This window comes from Mauremys reevesii, linkage group 3 (assembly GCF_016161935.1).
Source record: "Mauremys reevesii isolate NIE-2019 linkage group 3, ASM1616193v1, whole genome shotgun sequence".
In the NCBI taxonomy this organism is placed as follows: domain Eukaryota; kingdom Metazoa; phylum Chordata; order Testudines; family Geoemydidae; genus Mauremys; species Mauremys reevesii.
Window position 1 is genome coordinate 162,557,290 of NC_052625.1, and position 18,564 is coordinate 162,575,853.

The following is an 18,564-nucleotide window of genomic DNA, read 5'->3' on the forward strand; positions in this document are numbered from 1 at the left end:
AATCATGCATGTCTCTCTATTTCTTTTAGTAACATTGGAAAGGTAGAGGGAAATAACCAGTAAAAAGCTGAACTGAATTACTTTGAGAGCAAATGAATCAGGCAGGATAGAGTGGTAAGGAGAACATGCATGGCCCAAGCATGTATGAGAAAAGAACAAAAAAATCTCAGAGATATTGGAAGACCCAAGGAGTGGAAGAGGAGTGAAATAGGACTGAAAGGGAGGAGTTTAAAGAAACAGAACAGCAATTTTTTTAAATGGACATATGCAGTTTTATTGTACTGTCCCTTTCCAGCTGTTTTCCCTTTATCCTATGCTCCTCCTATATTCATACGTACTGTGTCTACCCATATACATGCCCTTCCCAGGGGTGTTTATGGCACTAATTTTGTTGCTAAGAGGGTTGTTACACTTGTGGGACCTATTCCTGTTCTCACTGAAGCCAATGGGATTTTTGCCATTGACTTCAATGAGCTCCACACGTCTTTCACTCTGTATTTTAAAGCATTAAAATAAATATCCTATAATGTCATTCTGTGTTGTTATTCATAGGAGAGGAAAGTTTTTCCCAAATATATAATGGACCTTCTAAATACACAAAGTCTGTTGAAACTCAGTAATAGAGTGGCTGCCAGCCAAAAGATAGGCATTGCCAACAGAGAGGCCAAGCAGTGATTTCTGAGACATTGCAGTCCAGGTCGAGTAGGGTGCAGCACACAGCTGTGCTGCAGCAGGAGTAGGGCAGAGACCAAATTGTAATTCACGTCCCTTCCGCCCCTGTGCTCCATGGTAAAAGCGAGCTATGCCAGCCTTTTTCCTGGAACAGCTTACTTGCATTTTTTCCAGGCACTGGCTCAGGTTTACTATCAGGAATGTTGCAGCGGGGGAACCAGGACCAGGTATGATGCTGCTCAAGGGTACCCACGGTTGTGAGGCATCTCACCATCATCTGCCCTTAGTATGCAGCAGTCTTGTCTCTGCCTGCTGTGGATCAGCTCTAAATTTATAATCAAAGAAATAGAGATTCAAGTAATGATGAGTAAAAATATTGGAAACAAACGATTACATATAAAACAAAATCATAACAGGATTTCTAGAGACTAAACTTTATTAACGAGTTACTCTCTTGTCTAAAGAAGTCTTTCTCCCCAAAGTTCTTTTCTGCATTTGCAACCAAGCCTGGTTGAGACCCCTTTTTCATGAAGCAAAAGTGCTGTCTGTTTACTCCCTTTGTGAAGAGCACCAGGGTGTCGTCTTTACCTCCTAAATATAGTGGAACAAATCTTTGATGTAAATCTCCAGATAGTCTTAGTGAAAGTTGAAGGTCAAAAATTGTCTTCTTACTTTAGAGCAGGGGTCAGAAACCTTTCAGAAGTGGTGTGCCGAGTCTTCATTTATTCACCCTTATTTAAGGTTTTGCATACCAGTAATAAATTTTAATGTTTTTAGAAGATCTCTTTCTATAAGTCTATAATATATAACTAACCTATTGTTGTATATAAAGTTGTTGTAAACAAGGTTTTTAAAATGTTTAAGAAGCTTCATTTAAAATTAAATTAAAATGCAGAGCCCCCCAGACCGGTGACCAGGACCTGGGCAGTGAGAGTGCTACTTAAAATCAGCTTGCGTGCCGCCTTTGGCACGCGTGCCATAGATTGCCTACCCCTGCTTTAGAGATATAGCTAACTTTTTATCAGAATTAATAAAGAATTAGGATTATTAGAATTAGGGCTCCGTATGAGTATACGGAGCCACCTACGTGGATGCTGTTGCAGGATTTGGGGCTTGTTTTTGTAAGTATTATTCTATGATTTTTGTAAAAACAGAAAGACATAGCAAATATCTCCCCAATTAGACCATTGATTGGTTTAACATTGAACTTTGCAGTGTTTATTAGCTGTGCATGCCTTTTTAAATGTAGCTCCTTTGTAGCTATTTTTTATTTGAACCTCCCCAAATTAACATGAATGTGTAATCTGGTACTTTTGTAAAATTCACTTATTATTTCCCATGAAGCTCTGGGATATTTCAAAAAAAACAGGAGTACTTGTGGCACCTTAAAGACTAACAAATTTATTTAAGCATGAGCTTTCGTGAGCTACAGCTCACTTCTTCAGATGAAACCTGGGATATTTCAGTGTCCTGTACAGTTTTATAACTGGACTTTTTGTTTTTAAGTTTTTGATTGAAGATGTGTGTTATTTGCTTGAGTATATTGTCTATAAAGAGGTGGGATTATATTTGTTCCAGTTCCAGATGTGTTCTGTCACACAAGGGCTATAGAGTAAATTATGGATTTACAGTATGGCTAATAAATGTATGTATCTAAAATCAAAGCTGAATTTCAGTTACAAAAGTAACACTGAATGGTAAAAATTTAAAGAACTATCCAGAGGAACTATCTGTACATAATCATAATTTTATTGAAGATTTATACTGCATTAGAGCCTGGAAACTTCTGTTACCATTGTGGCCCCTTTGTACTAGGTGCTGTACAAATACATACGAAGACACAGACACAATCCCTAACCCAAGGGTGGGCAAACTTTTTGGCATGCAGGGCCATGAATGTAGGGCTGGGGCAGGCGGTTGGGGTGCGGGAGGGAGTGTGGGATGTGAGGGGGGTGCTGTGTGCAGGAATGGGCTCAGGACAAGGGGTTGGTGTGCAGGAGTGGTGTGGGGTGCAGGAGGGGGCTCAGAGCAGGGGGTTGGGGTGCAGGAGGGATTCAGGGTGCAGGCTCCGGCCCTGTGCCGCTTACCTTGAGTAGCTCTGGGGTGGCGGCAGCAGGGCTAAGGCAGGCTCCCTGGCTCCACGCCACGCCACGCCGCTCCTGGAAGCATCCAACCACGTCCCTGTGGCCCATAGTTTGCCCATCCCAGCCCTAACCAGAACATCTTACAGTCTAAGAACAAAAGTGACATGAAGAGTAGAGAGAGAGGGACACAATCAAATATGTACAATCGTCATATATATATATACAAAAACATGACACTCACCCTGAGGTGCTGAGGATCAGTTTAAAGCCCCATGAAGCACTTAGGGTGAAATTCTTCTCTATGCAGGTAGCGAGTGCCAGACCTATGTACCATGTAAGCCATGTTTTGAAGGCTTATGTGAGACTGAAGTGATTCATGGGGCTTGTACTGACCTCCAGCTCAGGGATGAATTTCACCCATAATATTGAATGAAAAGACACTGATTAGGAAAAGAGTCTGGTTAAACATAAATTAATCAGCTCACTGTCTGGTGGCAACTAGAAAGGCAAACAGAACCCTAGGATGTAGAAACAAGGAAATAGACCATGAAGGAAAGAAGATCTTTGTGGTGCTACACAAAGGGTTTATGAGACTACACCTGGACTATTGTGCACAATTCTTGGCATGACATTACAGGAAAGATCTTGAAGGACTGGAAATGCTATTGAAGGAGGAAAAAGAATGAGAACGAGCTCAAGGGGTTCCATCTATAAGGAGGAGTTAATAAAAATAGGTTTATATAAAATTAGGGAAGAAGAGTTAGGGTCTGATCAAAGGCCATGGAAGAGAATGGAAAGATATTAATAGACTTTGCACCAGGCCCTTAGCAAGGTTCATAAATAGGGCCTATAACATTTTGGTGGGCATAGGGAAAGTGGCTATCACAAAATAAAAGGAACTGAAGCCAACAAAGGACCATACACAGAAGGTATTTAGGAGAAACTTCTTTACACTGAGTAGTTCACGCGGGGAACAGAGTAATACAAGCTGCAGCTATGAACATCTTCAGAAAGGAAGAAGGAGTAAGGCATTACAAAGAACAAATGCTAGATAGAGAGGGTGGGATCAGTTTACATGTGTCATGTGACTTGTTTTGAAATATTTCTGTGTATTCTTTCAAAACCAGTTCGCTGATGTTTTTAAAGTGTGATAAAGCATTTAACAGGCTGAATCTTCTGTGCTAAATTCAAGCCTGGTTCTATAGGAAGCATGTTCAACTCTGTAAAGCAGAGGTTTGCCAGGCAAGTGTTGTTACAAGCTAAGCTACAGGACAACAGTGCACACGGCACCACTGTAATGTTAAAACATGTTGCAGGTGATCAGGCACTGACATGAATACGTTCCTTGAAGGTACAAAGAGTGATGCCAAAATTTGCAATAACATGTTGAGCAGCTTGAGGGGATGATTTGAAATGAAACTAACTATTACATAGTGTCAAGCCTCAAAATGCTTGGGGGTTAAGTTTAAAATAAAGAGAAAGATTATTTGTATCTTCTAGTTTCTGCTTGCCATTTTCTAACTTACAATTTATTGTTACCTTCTCTTTAACAAAAAGAAAACCTCAAATTTTTAGTTCATTTTGTATGCTCAGACTTTTTTTGTTTTTAATAATTACCCTTCATAGCTCAGATGGAATTAAAGGCCTGACAATTAATATTTTGCAGTTTGGGAAAAGAAAAAGTTTTAAGAAAGATTTTAAAAATATTTAAGTGGGCAAACAGTCTTACTTTTAATGCATTACCTGACTAAATATGGTATAGCTCAGCATTTAAGCTATTTTGTTTAAACCTAGATTTCTGTATTAAGAAATGTAAGGTAGCTGCAGTTTTAACAAGGCTGTCACAGTCGCCTGCACTAACGTTTTGTGGCTAGCAGTAATGAGCATAGTCGTAGTAGCTCTGGCTGGCCTGCATCAGCTTGTATTGGGCCTGTGATCCAATCTGATTTCACAAGGTAAACATGGTTAGGCCTGGTTAGTACTTGATGGGAGACTTGCAGGAAGTCATGTTGGTTAATTTAGAAGATGGCAGGCTTCTCAAAATCAGCATTGAAGTAATACCTCCATATAATGTTCTGCAGCACAGTATTGCTGGAGGATGACAGTTCCCTTTTGTAACAACTTTCAGGGTTTCCGAAGCTGTTCTCGTTCTGCACTGAACAACAGCAAAATGTTTCAAACATTTTTGCAAAATGGAATTATGTCAAAATGTCCATTTTTGGATTAAAAAGGTCAGCTTGTTGGTTTGGGTCTCTCTCTCTCTCTCTCTCTCTCTCTCTCTCTCTCTCTCTCTCTCTCTGGTCAGAAGCAACCAGAGATCCATAGACCTGAGAAACTTTCCTGTTGAAAATTTCATTGAAATTGCTACATCTCTGTGAAATGTCTCAGCTTTGACAAAACATCATATTCAGATGAAAATCCAATTAGTCAAAAATATTCCAACCAGATTTACTGCTGAGACTGCATGTTGTCTTTTGGATGAGCTTTCATTAAGGACTCCATACCATTTTTTCACAAGAGTAGGAATCTTAAATCCAGTGGTTTGGCCAAATGCTAACGGGAGTAATTATATATAACTAAATACTCAATGGAATTACCGCTGGACAGTATTTAACATTCCTTGTCCTAAACTCCCACCTTCCTAGCTGGGGTTGGGCATTAGTGGTGCTGGGCAGCAAGAGACACTGCTTTGGCGGCTTACAGCTCGTGCATCTCTCCTATGAAGTGTCTACTCCCTCCCTTTCCTCCCATCTTCTTCTTCCCCTGACTGGTTGGGCTCTGGCTATTCCTGTATGCAATGAGGGATGGTAGTCTATATCGGATGGCCAAACTTACTGACCCTCTGAGCTGCATACAACAATCTTCAGAATTTCGAGAGCTGGGGCATGCCTCCCGGGGCTCGAGGCTTCAGTCCCTTGGGAGGTGACTGCCGGGGCTTCAGCCCTGCAGGGAGGGGGGTCTCAGGGCTTCAGCCCCGCTCCTGCTGAAGCCCCGAGCCCCAGCAGGTGCCTCCCTTGAGGCTGAAGCCCTGAGGCACCGCTCCCCATTGGGCAGAAGCCAGAAGGGAGGCGGGAGGGAGGGGCATGTGGAGTCACGTGCCTTCCCCAATGATTTTGCGAGGGTTTGCTGACCCTCCTCGATCACATGGTGCCGCTGGAGCCGCAAGCTGGGAGCTGCAGCCATGGGAGAGGCAGCGTCAAACACCCGGAAGCTGCAGGGAGGGGCCACTGAGGATAAGGGGGGAATGACTCAATTTGATGGGGGGAATGACTCAAGCTGAACCTATAAATTGTGCCTCCCCCCCTCACCAGTTGTCTCGGGCAGAAGCCCCAAGCCCCACTACCCCGCCACATGGGGCGGCGGGCGGGGGGGGGCTGTACAAGCCACACTTTCATTGTAAATGAGCTGCATGTGGCTTATGAGCTGTGGTTTGGCCACCCCTGCTCTAGATGCTGGTGCTGCAGATAGGGGGATGGGCCTTTGGCCCCACCTCTGCAGTGCCACTGGCTGTTTTGTGGGGAGTGGCTCCTTCTGGGGGTGGGTGTATAAGGAACCTGTCCGTGGTCGGCCTCAGTTCAGTCCCTATTTTGTTCCTCTGCCTTCTTTCAGTAGGTTTGTTCAGTCTCCTGAAATGCCAGGGGCTTGGCCAACCAGCCTTTTGGGGATCAGGAAGGGATTTTTCCCACATGATAATATTAGCAAACAACTTTGTGGGTTTCTTCACTTTCATCTTGATATTCAAACAATCTGAGAAGGAGATGCACTGTTTATTGTTATAACTTGTGGCAAATTTCCAGTGCAATTTGCAGGTTAATGGGGAAAATTATAGGCCTTTCCCTCAGAGATGCCTATTTAGGCATTGGTCCTAGGCATAGACTTGGTATAATGAGGATGCCAATCTTTATGTCTTCCACAGTATGAGGCTCCATTCATCTTAACATTTATCTCACACAAGGATGGGGGCAGGGACCTGGCTAGGCAGTTCAGGTCCCTTATCTGGCAGGATAAGACCACTCAGTTCTGGTTTCTGTTAAATCTGTGGCCAGCTCAAAATCCACACTGGAACTCCCCTGCTAGGTGTAGTGGTTGGGGTGCTGTTACCCCAAGTAAAACTTGATGGCTATATGTTGCAACTTCCATATTGAACCAATACTGCAGTATCTGGGTCTAACTGTTATGGTTATTCACTCTTAAATGTTTGGGTTGCTAACAAAGGTGGAACTCTTGACTTCACATTGATTTTTGAAATGCTGTGCTGGTAAATGTAAAGAAATGCAGAATGGAAGGTTTAATCTGAGCCAGTCGTGTATTGCTTGGCTCTAAATTAATTGAAACCAGTTCGGAAAAAGACCCAAGTGCCCTTGTGTTTAGCACAATGAAAGCATCACTTCTATGCCCACTGGTAGTCTTAATAGTAAACAAAGTGTGAGAATATCTAAAGACTAGGACAGGAAATATTTCTGAAAATACTGCATGGGCATTATGTGAATGGATGGTGCATCATCACCTGCCATACTGTAATCTGACAACTCCATCTCAGAAACTATACCAAGAAACAGAGGACATCCAAAGATGAACAAAGGAAATGTGTAGAAGCATGAGAAGACTTCCATAAGAGGAGAGACTGAAAAGATTAGGACTGCTTAGTTTAAGGAGAAGATGAATAAGAGAGGACATGATAGAGGTACATGAAATAATGAATGGCACTGATGTTTGTAGGAAGGCTTCTTTTTACAATACAAAGGAAGACAACAACTGATAAAAGGAAAGCTTTTACAATGAACCTGTGGAATATACTGGTTCAAGGTCTCATTGAGGCCAAGGGTTTAGTAGGATTCAGAAAAGAATTAGACTTTATATGGACAAAGATAAAATCCACAGCTATATTATATACCAAAAACAAAGGCCATGGGCTATGAACCCTTCTGCTCTATGGTATAACCAACCACTCACTGCCTAAGGTTAGGAAGAAGCTTCCTAAATGGGCAGGTCATTCCATAATTGTCCATTACGAGATTTGCTGCATCTTTTGCTAAGATCTCAGGTACTACTCCATTTCAGAGACGCAGTACTGGACTAGATGCTTCACTCATTTGATGTGTTATGACAGTTTCTGTGTTCCTATATCTTGTGGCTCAGAGTTAAGAATATTATTGTAATGTGTAAGACTGAATGTTCATGTCAGCATTGCCTGTAAGTCTATGGATAGTATTTTCCTTAGCACCCATCATTGTAATACCTAAGTACAAACCAAACCTTATTTATAGATTCCAAGGCCAGAAGGGATCACTGTGATCATCCAGTTTGATGTCCTATATAACACAGGCCGCAGAATTTCCCAAAAATTATTCCTAGAGCAGGTCTTTTAGAAAAACACTCAATCTTGATTTAAAAGTTGTCAGTGATGGAGAATTCACCACAACCCTTGGTAAATTGTTCCAGTGGTTAATTATTCTCACTGTTAAAAATGTACACCTTTTTTCCAGTCTGAATTTGTCTAACTTCAGCTTCCAGCCATTGGATTGTATGCTGCCACTGTAAAATACTAGAGTATTTATTTTTACTTGCAAAATTTCTAGGACTAGTCTCTCTTGATTTGGTTAAAATATAAGGTTTAAAAATACTTTGTACATTCTTTCTGATTTTAAACCTACAATAAAGATTTTAAAATAATGATCTCCCAAGTCACATATTATGCAGATTTTTCGTTTAATGGGGCGCACTCCATCCCTGTCCCCAGACTCTGTCTGTGGAGTAGCAACTTTCTGTGATTTATTTACATTAACATCACCAACACCAATACAATCCCATGCAGCAATATCATATACAGTGATTCTCTCCTTTAGCTCTTTCCCGCAGAGCCAGGGAGGGACACAGGTCTCCCTTCCTTGAGATTTCTGCACATGGAGGGTCAGTGAGCTCTAAGCCCTTATGATTGGACCACCTTACATGTTCTTTCATAGAAATACGCGGGTTCTGAGACCACATCCTAAATTCATCCCTGAATATTGATGTCAGAATTTCACCTAAATTAAACAATTAGCCTTCTAGTCTTATTCTCAAACCTGCATTTGCTGCTAGGAGAGAAGAAGCTATATACTTTGTATGTTTCCAGAGCCTTGTTCTGTTACAATGACAAGACTAAACCTTTCAGATTGTCTCCCTGGTTCTTTATGGCTATATCCAACTCTTTGAAAGGCCAAGCCATCTTGTCACAGACAATCTCTAAATGGACTACATTCTGGAGCTCCACCACTTATCAACTGGCTGGTGAGCCCCTCCTTCCAAACGTCAAAATGCATTCCACTAGGGCACAAGCAGCATCGTCAGTGTCCTTCTGGAATATGGCAATATCGGAGTTGTGTAAAGCAGTGATTTGGAGCAACCTACTGGCCTTTGTTAGTCATTATGCCCTCGACATGGCATCTAGGTCTCCTGCCAAGTTTGGGACAGTGGTACTTCAATCTCTGCCCAGGTCTACACTAGCGAGGGGGTTGACCTAAGATACGCAACTTCAGCTACACCAATAGCGTAGCTGAAGTCGGTGTATCTTAGATTGGCTTACCTGGCCATGAGGACGGCGGCGAGTCGACCGCTGCCACTCCCCCATCGAGTCCGCTTCTGCCTCTCGCGATCTGGAGTTCCGGAGTCGACGGGGAGCGCGATCGGGGATTGATTTTATTGCGTCTACACTAGACGCGATGAATCGACCCCCGATAGATAGATCACTATCCGCCAATCCAGCGGGTAGTGAAGTCCTGCCCAGTCTCTGTTTGATACAGCTGATGCTTCTCCAACCTACCATCCAGAGAGGATGCTGCTTGGCAGTCACCTTCACTGAGAGCCACACTGACACGTACTCGGAGAAGAGAGAATAATTACGAACCCTACAGTAACTGTGGTTCTTTGAGATGTAACAGTCAGTATGGATCCCATGAGCTGCCCTCCTTCCCTGCGTTTTAGGAATCCTCAGCAATTTGAATTGAAAGGGAAGTGGGTCTGGCCACCCTACCCTTTATGCCCTTGCACAAAAGCACATGGAACCACAGGGCACATGTTCAATCTCCTCAGATGCTGCTATTCAAAACCCCACCAACTCTTATGTGCCTGAGGTGCATGCACACTTATGGGAGATCCACACTGACTTCTACAAGAACCACAGTGTCTGTAGGGTAAGTAACTGTTCTTTATGATATATGGATCTTGTAAGAGTGTTCTAGAGCTGTCTAGCAAATAGTTCCCCATTAAGGAACTTTAAAAAAAAAAAAAACTTGGGAAATTTAATGCCAACAACAAAGCGCCTCCATTAAAAGTCCATTAAAATTGCATTGTGAAGCACTAAAATACTGAAAATTCCAAAACCAGTTTTGTTCCTGGTGCATAGGCATTAATTTGAATTCTGTGATAATATTCTATTATTTTCATAGGATACCTATATAATTCCATGTGCAGGTTGGATGATGTGCAGTGAATGAGACAGGGGTCCTCAGGATCTGTACCTGAATTGGAGGCAAATTCTGCATGTAGGGTAAACTTCCATGGACTTACTCTGCATGTACACTGGTGTGATGAACAGCATTTCTGAATGCCCTTTAGTGGAGAAGGTAGATGGTGAACGAGGTGGACTACGTAGTGAATGAAGGAAGAGTTCAATCAATGAGTAGTGAGGATAAATATTAAACATCTCATTTACTCTGCGTTATCTACCCAACACAATGAATAAGATAGAGTTGCTTTATGGCAACTAATAATACACCTCTTCCACAATATAACGTGACCCGATATAACACGAATTCGGCTATAACGCAGTAAAGCAGTGCTCCAGGGGGGCGGGGCTGCGCACTCTGGTGGATCAAAGCAAGTTCGATATAACGCGGTTTCACCTATAACGCAGTAAGATTGTTTGGCTTCCAAGGACAGGGTTATATCAAGGTAGAGGTGTATTATATAATCAGATAAGTAAGTTTTATATTGAAATGTACATGTACAAGGGGGGTGAAGCTAAGTTTACGTGGACACCCTTACCATTAGCATTCCCTAATTTTTCAATTATTTTCTGTGCAACTATAATGTTCTTTAGTATAATTTTCAAATTATTTGCTAAGATTCTTCTTTTGCCACTCCCTTCTGAAATGCAGGATAGATCCTACCTGATTCAGAAATCTTGCAATTCTTAGTCATTTTTTTATGATCACATGTTCTGACATGATCTTTAATTATTTTAGTAAATTTTCTTCCTTCCCTGAGGAATGTTTGGCACTTTCTGGCATCTGTTCTTTGTTATCATCTGTGAACACTAAGGAAAGAATTCATTTAATATTTATAGGCGTTTTCTCATAACAATTAAAAAGCTAGCTAGACTATACTTAGATCTTCACTTAACTCTACTTCTCCTGTCATTTCCCCTGTGTTGCTACTTAGTGAAACTCATACAGTAATATAGCTACTTAATATAAGACAAGAAATATGCCTTTATTGTCTTCTCTTTTACTGCGATAGTTTAATCAGACACTGTTTTGATGGTTTTATTTGATCTGAGCTTCCCAAGAATTAAATAATTTAGTTTCTGTATAGGAGATCATTTCATACATGAATCATCCTGTTGAACTCATTGACACCAATGACATGTGAGAAGTTACTCACGTGTATAAGCATTTGCAGGATCAGGGCATAATTTATTTTATTAAAGATAAACAGAATTGTTGACAGTAAAGTTGTTGTCTTAAAACAATGAAAAAGAGAATATCGTTTGTACAGTCTAATTGACTAGGGAGACTAAAGATAGATAAAGATTTTTTCCACGTTGAAATACCGTGATCCCATTTAAAATTCCCCACATACCGTAGCTTCTAGTTTGGATCTTGACATTTATTTCCAAGGTTTATTAGATTCCAGTTATACAAAAACCTACATGCTGTGGGTAGCTCCATTGATTTCAGTAAGGCTACTCACAGACTGTACGCTTAACACATGTGTGAGTCTTCCAGGATAAATGCCTTAGTTTCCTTGCAATGTTATCAAAGTATTCTCTTATTCCTCTTCATGGATCTCAGAAACATACATAACACATATACTTTAAAGCTATACAAAGCACAGCCCTCACTTAGGGACAGATTTTGAACCCTTACTCGTGCCATGTAGTGCTTTACTCCACAGAGTATTCACAAATAGATGATCACAAGGGATGACACAGAATATGTCTACATCTGGAGCTGGGGAGACATACTCATGCTTCCTCCCATCATGGGTTTCTAGGATCTCTGATGGGCATGTACTCAGGGTGGCTAGCCCATCCTGCAGCTCGTGTTGCCATGGCTACAGTCTGTTTTTAGCACACTAGCTCCATATGCCTTCTTGAGATGGGAATCACACACCCTGCTCCAAGTGTAGACATACTCTCAAAAGGAATCTTCTGAGCATGCCCAGAAAGAACTGCCATACACTAGGTTGATTGACGGGGCTTTTGGTGAACTGAATGGTAATAAGCTTATGTCTGGAGAGCAATGAAGTGCTTAAAAACCACAAGAGGAACCCTCTTTAAAGAAAAAGGCAGTTGTTTATTGATTTCATGGCTCTTTTGTTCATGTAGTGGCTGGGATCAGAAGAAAAGTCTAACTGAGATAGGGGGGTAGGCACCCTTTTCTCTGGCCCTGAACTTCACTGCAACTTTTCCTGTTTGGAAAGAAGAGACGGGACTGGCTAGGGGTGGAGGCATCATCTCTCCTCCGAAGTTTCAAAATACTTCTGTTTGCATTTCTTCCCTATAACAGATGCACCCTTGATTTTCAGTTTTAAAACCTGTTTTCTCCGTTGTCCAAGTTCCAAAGGAACTCATTTTCAGTGAATCAGCTTCCAAGCTGTTTCTATAGGGGAGACAAGGACAGAGCCAATATGCTGCCTTCTGCAGTCTTTTCTGCTGAATGGAGTCTGTAGATAAATATAACCTAGTTATTGTAGGTGGGCACAAAATGTATGGATATACAGCTGATTAAAAATAGGATGGCTTTCACTGCAAATTTGTACTTCCATAAAATGAGGCCATGTTGTCTAGTGGATAGGGCAGTGGAGTGGAACTCGGGAGACCAGAGTTCTGTTTCCAGTCCTACCACTAGTTTGGTGCATCACGTCTCCACTTATGCTGTAAGCTTGCTCATCTGTAAAATGAGGATAATTATACTGACCTCCTTTGTAAAGCCCTTTGAAATCTGGGGATAGATGATGCTATATAAGAACCATTTATTATTATTTTATTTTATTATAATAGGGATAGGAGTATCCATGTTTTGTGCAGGGTTTTGGAGATAGGAATGTATGTATAAAATGTGTGGTATTTCACATACATATTTGTTTTAAGTGTTGGGATGCAATAGCTGCATTTACCTGAAGCGATTGATGAATGCTACAGCAGTTGTTTCCATTAATTTAACTATGTCACCATAAGCGACATCTTCCATTTGAGTACTTTATAGGTTTTAGTCAGTGTATTGGAGCTTATTTTTATTGTGAAAAGACAAGGCTTTCACACCAATTTGCCTGATCTTGTTCTGCAAGTTGACAGTTGAATAGGTGTCCTTTTGTATTTCAGGCTGTTTTTACCAGCGAATGTGAAATGCTTGGAAAGAAAGCAGAATGAAAAAAACCAACAACATATGTTTATACAGAAAATAATTTTTTTCGTACTATATGTTGTGAAGTAAATCTTTATCAATCTATAATCTGTATTAGTGTGACCATGACGTAGATTAGTGTGCTCCTTTTTCAATAATTATTTATACCTGCCTATTAATTGCAGTGAAATTCAAAGAATTAAAATCAGTAGGGAAAACAAACTCCATCAGGGTAACAGTAGTTTAGGATTATGATAGATTTTTTATGAATGTAGCCTCAAGAAAGCACAAGAAAAACTGTGTGATTCTAACTGGCTGTAAGAACTATATTTTCGGTCACATTGGGTGTAGCAAAGTTAATGTAGCTTTTGGGATGGAGGGGATTGGTGTGCTGGAAAAACACACAATGTATTTTTTGGTTTTGGAAAATGTGAAACATTTTGAACTTTTTGCTTCAATGTGTTTCTTTTGCAAATGTCTTCAAACTTTTCCTGGTGAATTGTATGAAAATGGGCAATTTCTGCCAGGTAGCATTTGCCTTCCCCCCCCTCAAGTATAAAAATGAGAAAATTGAGGGAGGGGCTGATCCCTAAAGCTGACACTCACATAATCTGTTTTACGGGATCTGAGCATGAAAAAATATAAATGTTTTCATATTTTGATAGATTTGAGTGGGCAGCTCCTTTTTTAATGTTAACATTCTCCTCCTGCCATCAGCACCATCAACTTTATAGGAAGTCATTCAACTGAATTTCAGAGATGCAGCTATGACAAAGACATGGTTTCTGCTTCTGGTTTATTTCTTTGTCTCTCTTCCTCTTCTGCCATTTGTGTTGTTGGTTTTTGTTTTGTTTTAAAAATGGGCCTGTTTTTTTGGTTCAGAGCATCTGTGACTCCAGTTGATTTTAGTGGGAGCTGTGGGTGCTCAGCACGTTTGAAAAATCACCTCTTCTTCTCATTTGCTAAGGCTGGCAGTGTTCTCGGTGCTGTACAAGGCACTAATGAAGACCCTTCCCTGTGCTGAGGAATTGACAGTCTAGGAAATACATACATGGGAAAGCTAAGGAGCAGGGCTAATTTTGACATTTAAAACATAAAATATGGGGATAGCAATGGTCTGATATTGGCATGAGTTAGCATTTGTGGACCTCATGAAAAATGTGGGCTTACAGGAAAGCTGTGAACAAGAGACAGAATTGAAAGACATTAAAATAGGGATGTTGCTCCAGGAATGAGGGATTGAGTGGCCCATGAAAGAAGGCACGAAGACATGAGAGAATGAGACTTAGGCCATGGCTACACTTGCAAATTTGCAGCGCTGCAGCAGGGTGTGAAAACGCACCCTCTCCAGCGCTGCAAATTGCGGTGCTGCAAAGCGCCAGTGTGGTCAAAGCCCCAGCGCTGGGAGTGCGGCTCCCAGCACTGTACGTTATTCCCCACAGGGAGGTGGAGTACGGACAGCGCTGGGCGAGCTCTCTCCCAGCGCTGGTGCTTTGACTACACTTAGCGCTTCAAAGCGCTGCCGCGGCAGTGCTTTGAAGTGCAAGTGTAGCCATAGCCTAAGAGAGAGGTGAGAGTAGTTTCTTTAGTGCAGCAAAGGGCGCAAGGTGGAGCACAATAATAGACCAGAGTAGATATGTAAGCATGGAGTATACAGACACTTAAAGTGAGGGCCAGAGTCTTAAGCTTGCTTTGGAAGGTGAGAGGGTGCCAGCAGAAGGGAATAATCAGATTGTAGTTGTCTGCTGCACTGAAAAAAATCTTGTTCAATTTTTATAACCTAATAAACAGAAATTTTGTTTTAAATGTGAAGCAAAAATGGATAGGTGAACACAGCTGTAGTTATTATTAGTTACCACATGCTCTTAAAACAGTTTTTTTTTTAGAATAACACTACTTGTTGTAGAGACCTTTTAAAGTACTGCACTGTTCTGTTACAACAATTATATTTTCAAACATGTAAAGACTTACTGTAATTGTTGTTTTTGTTTTACAGGCCGGACCTGATAGACATGAATACCGTTGCTGTTCAAAGCAACCTTGCAAATTTAGAACATGCTTTTTATGTAGCAGAAAAACTAGGTGTCACCAGACTTCTGGATCCGGAAGGTGAGTTGATTCTTAAAGACTTCACTGCAGAACAAGGTGGCATCTCTGAAATGCTTCCAGTTCCATTCATGGGGCCAGTTAGGCAGAACTGCAGGGTCTCGATGCGTGGGTGAGACGATGGTGTTCAGAAGAGGGATTTAGGTTGATTAGAAACTGGGGAACCTTTTGGGAAAGGAAGAGCCACAGAAAGGATAGGCTCCACCTAACCCAAAACAGAACAAGATTGCTGGCAAGTAAAATTAAAAAGCTCATAGAGGAGTTTTTAAACTAAGAGCTGGGGGAAAGCCAATAGGTGTAGAGGAAGACATGGTTCAGAAAGAGACATCCCTTAGGGGAAGATTGATTAAAGGGGATTCTCTATATCCCAGTAAAAAGGTGAGAAACAATCAAATGAAAGAATCCCATTCCATTACATCACATGAAGGCAGACAACTAAATATTGATACATTTTATAAGTGCTTGTATACGAATGCACGAAGTCTAAAATGGGTGAACTAGAGTGCCTGGTAATAAATGAGGATATTGATATAATAGGCATCACAGAAGCTTAATGGAATGGTGATAATCAAAGCACTATGGTAATACCAGGGTACAAAAATATATAGGACTGAGAGAGTAGGTTGTGTTGGTGGGGGAGTGGCACTACATGTGAAAGAAAGCATGAAGTCAAATATAGTAAAGTCTTAAATGAATTAAACAGTACCATAGAATCTTTGTGGTTAGAAATGCCATGCTTGAATAATAATAATATAGCAGTAGGAATATAATACCAACCATCTGACCAGGTTAGTGACAGTGATTGTGAAATGATCAGGGAAATTAGAGATGCTACAAAAACATAAAATGTAATAATAATGGAAGATTTCAACCGTCCCCATATTGACTTGGTATGTGCCACTTCAGGATGGGATGCAGAGATAAAATTTCTAGGCACCATTAATGAATGCTTCTTGGAGCCACTGTTGGAAGACAGGATAATGGTCTTTACCCAGCTTCTGGTCATTCTTATGTTAAAATATAATCTAACCATCTGCAGGCTGTAGAGTAGTTGTCAACATTCTTCACCACAGAATCTTGTTCGTTCTTAGATGTTGATGTCTCCTCCCCTGATGAGAAGTCAGTAATAACTTATGTGTCATCACTTTATGATGCATTTCCCAAAGTACTGGAAGGTGGTGAAGGCATCAGTGCAAATGTAAGTAAGCGAGTAACACCTATGAAGCATGGCATCTTCATTGACATGCCTTGATTTTAGAAGGTTTCAACTCAGCATTGCAGTTAATTACATTCTCCATAGACTGGTATAACAACAATAATAAAATAATACTACAAAATAACACAATAACACAATTGAAAGTTTTTTCATGTTGTCAATAACTGGACTCTTGGTTTCATGATCTGACTGGGAGCTCCACATGATTTAAAAGACTAAACAAATATTTAATTTGTAACAATAGTGCACTTGCTTTACAGATGAAGACATTGAAGCAGAGAAGTTAACTAATATATAATGATTTGCCCAAAGCCACAGAGAGAGCTAGAATCAGAGCTGGGATCGTAACTCAGAATCTTTTGGCTCCCAGTCCTGTGGTCAGACCACTAGGTCATACTCTATGTTTATTATCTCTCTTGAATGGTAGTAGAACTAGGAAGCTTCCATGTCACCATTAGAAATAGTTGAGGCCAAATCCTATATGTGAGTATGATAAAGGGACCAGAATATTGTGAATGCCATTTTGGAATTGCTAAGCTTGGGAATTTATTTTGCTGTATGCATCTGAAGAGCTGCATCCTTTTAAACTGAGACTACAAAAGAAATAGCAAAAAAGAAGTTGTTCTTGCTTTCTGATCTGCTGATTGTGATGTGCTTTTCTAGGATGTTGAAGTCAAGTGGGTTGAATACCAGAATATGGTGAACTACCTCATCCAGTGGATCAGGCACTATATCACAATAATGTCTGACAGAACATTTCCAAACAATCCTGTAGAACTGAAGGTAAGACACGGGGTCATACACGTACTTTGTTTGAAGGACAGTAGAAAAAAATGAAGATTCTTATTTTATGCAGTGAAATCAAAGAGCAGCGTAATAATGTCTTTTTTTTTGAAATTTAAGAAACCTTGTAGCTTTCCTGAGACCCTGTGTTCCCAAAGTTAAGCATGGGAGAGTATGATATGGCATTGTTCAAATTATTCACAGAACTCCAAATGTTTATTTTGGTAAAAGATAAAATGTATTAGGTTTGGAAATATGAAATATGCAATACATATGAGTCAGATCCCCTGAACTGCTAAGGCTCCTTTGTGTCCCTGGAGCAAATGAGGTGCCCAACCGAGTTAAGTTTTATATAAATTCTGTCACCCAACCGCCAGCCACCCTCCCCACCCCCAGATGTTAGCTTGAAAGAACAGGAGTAGTTCTTTGCATGCATGCATGCAGATGGTGACCATGATGAAATCCATTGAAAATCCTACCCTTTGATATCACCCCTCTCCCCCCACCCCAGACACAAGTGTCTTAACCTGCACAAGCAGATTTTTCCCTGGTGAGTAAAGAATTTTTTATGCAAGTCTTTAATAGAACAATATAAGAACATAAGCCTATTAAACATAATGGAATGTGGTGAAGAAGTAGTAAAATACTCCCTTTTAGGAAATAGCTGGTGATATGTATTTATATTTCTCCAGGCACTTTATAACCAATACTTACAGTTTAAGGAAACAGAAATTCCACCAAAGGAGATTGATAAATCAAAAATTAAATGTCTTTATAAACTGCTGGAGGTAAGCTGTACTTTTTTTGCTTCATTATATTCACTGTATTGTATTTCTGGTTTTTTGTTAACCAGCCATTATTTGTTTTTGAAGGTCTGGATAGAATTTGGACGCATCAAACTCCCTCAAGGCTACCATCCAAATGATATAGAAAAAGAGTGGGGAAAACTTATTATTGCCATGCTGGAAAGGGAGAAAACCCTTCGACCTGAAGTAGAGCGGTATGCTAGTCAATGTTTGACAGGAGTGGTTCATTTTCTTTCTGCCCTTTTGCCTTACACTGGAAACTGTGGATGTCTTTTCCATGCTAAAATCTA

At 40.7% G+C, this 18,564-nt stretch overlaps 1 protein-coding gene across 7 annotated transcripts in view; it reads left to right on the plus strand.

The window, feature by feature from the left end:
* The window catches only part of DST (dystonin), a 436,076-nt gene that overhangs the window by 217,807 nt on the left and 199,705 nt on the right, over positions 1 to 18,564 (plus strand). For all 7 annotated transcript variants that reach the window (XM_039528295.1, XM_039528296.1, XM_039528299.1 and 4 more), the window contains 5 exons: positions 15,360 to 15,472; positions 16,561 to 16,667; positions 17,349 to 17,468; positions 18,161 to 18,256; positions 18,341 to 18,468. In XM_039528295.1, the coding sequence (XP_039384229.1) occupies positions 15,360 to 15,472; positions 16,561 to 16,667; positions 17,349 to 17,468; positions 18,161 to 18,256; positions 18,341 to 18,468 (564 nt within the window). The remainder of the gene's footprint in view (positions 1 to 15,359; positions 15,473 to 16,560; positions 16,668 to 17,348; positions 17,469 to 18,160; positions 18,257 to 18,340; positions 18,469 to 18,564) is intronic.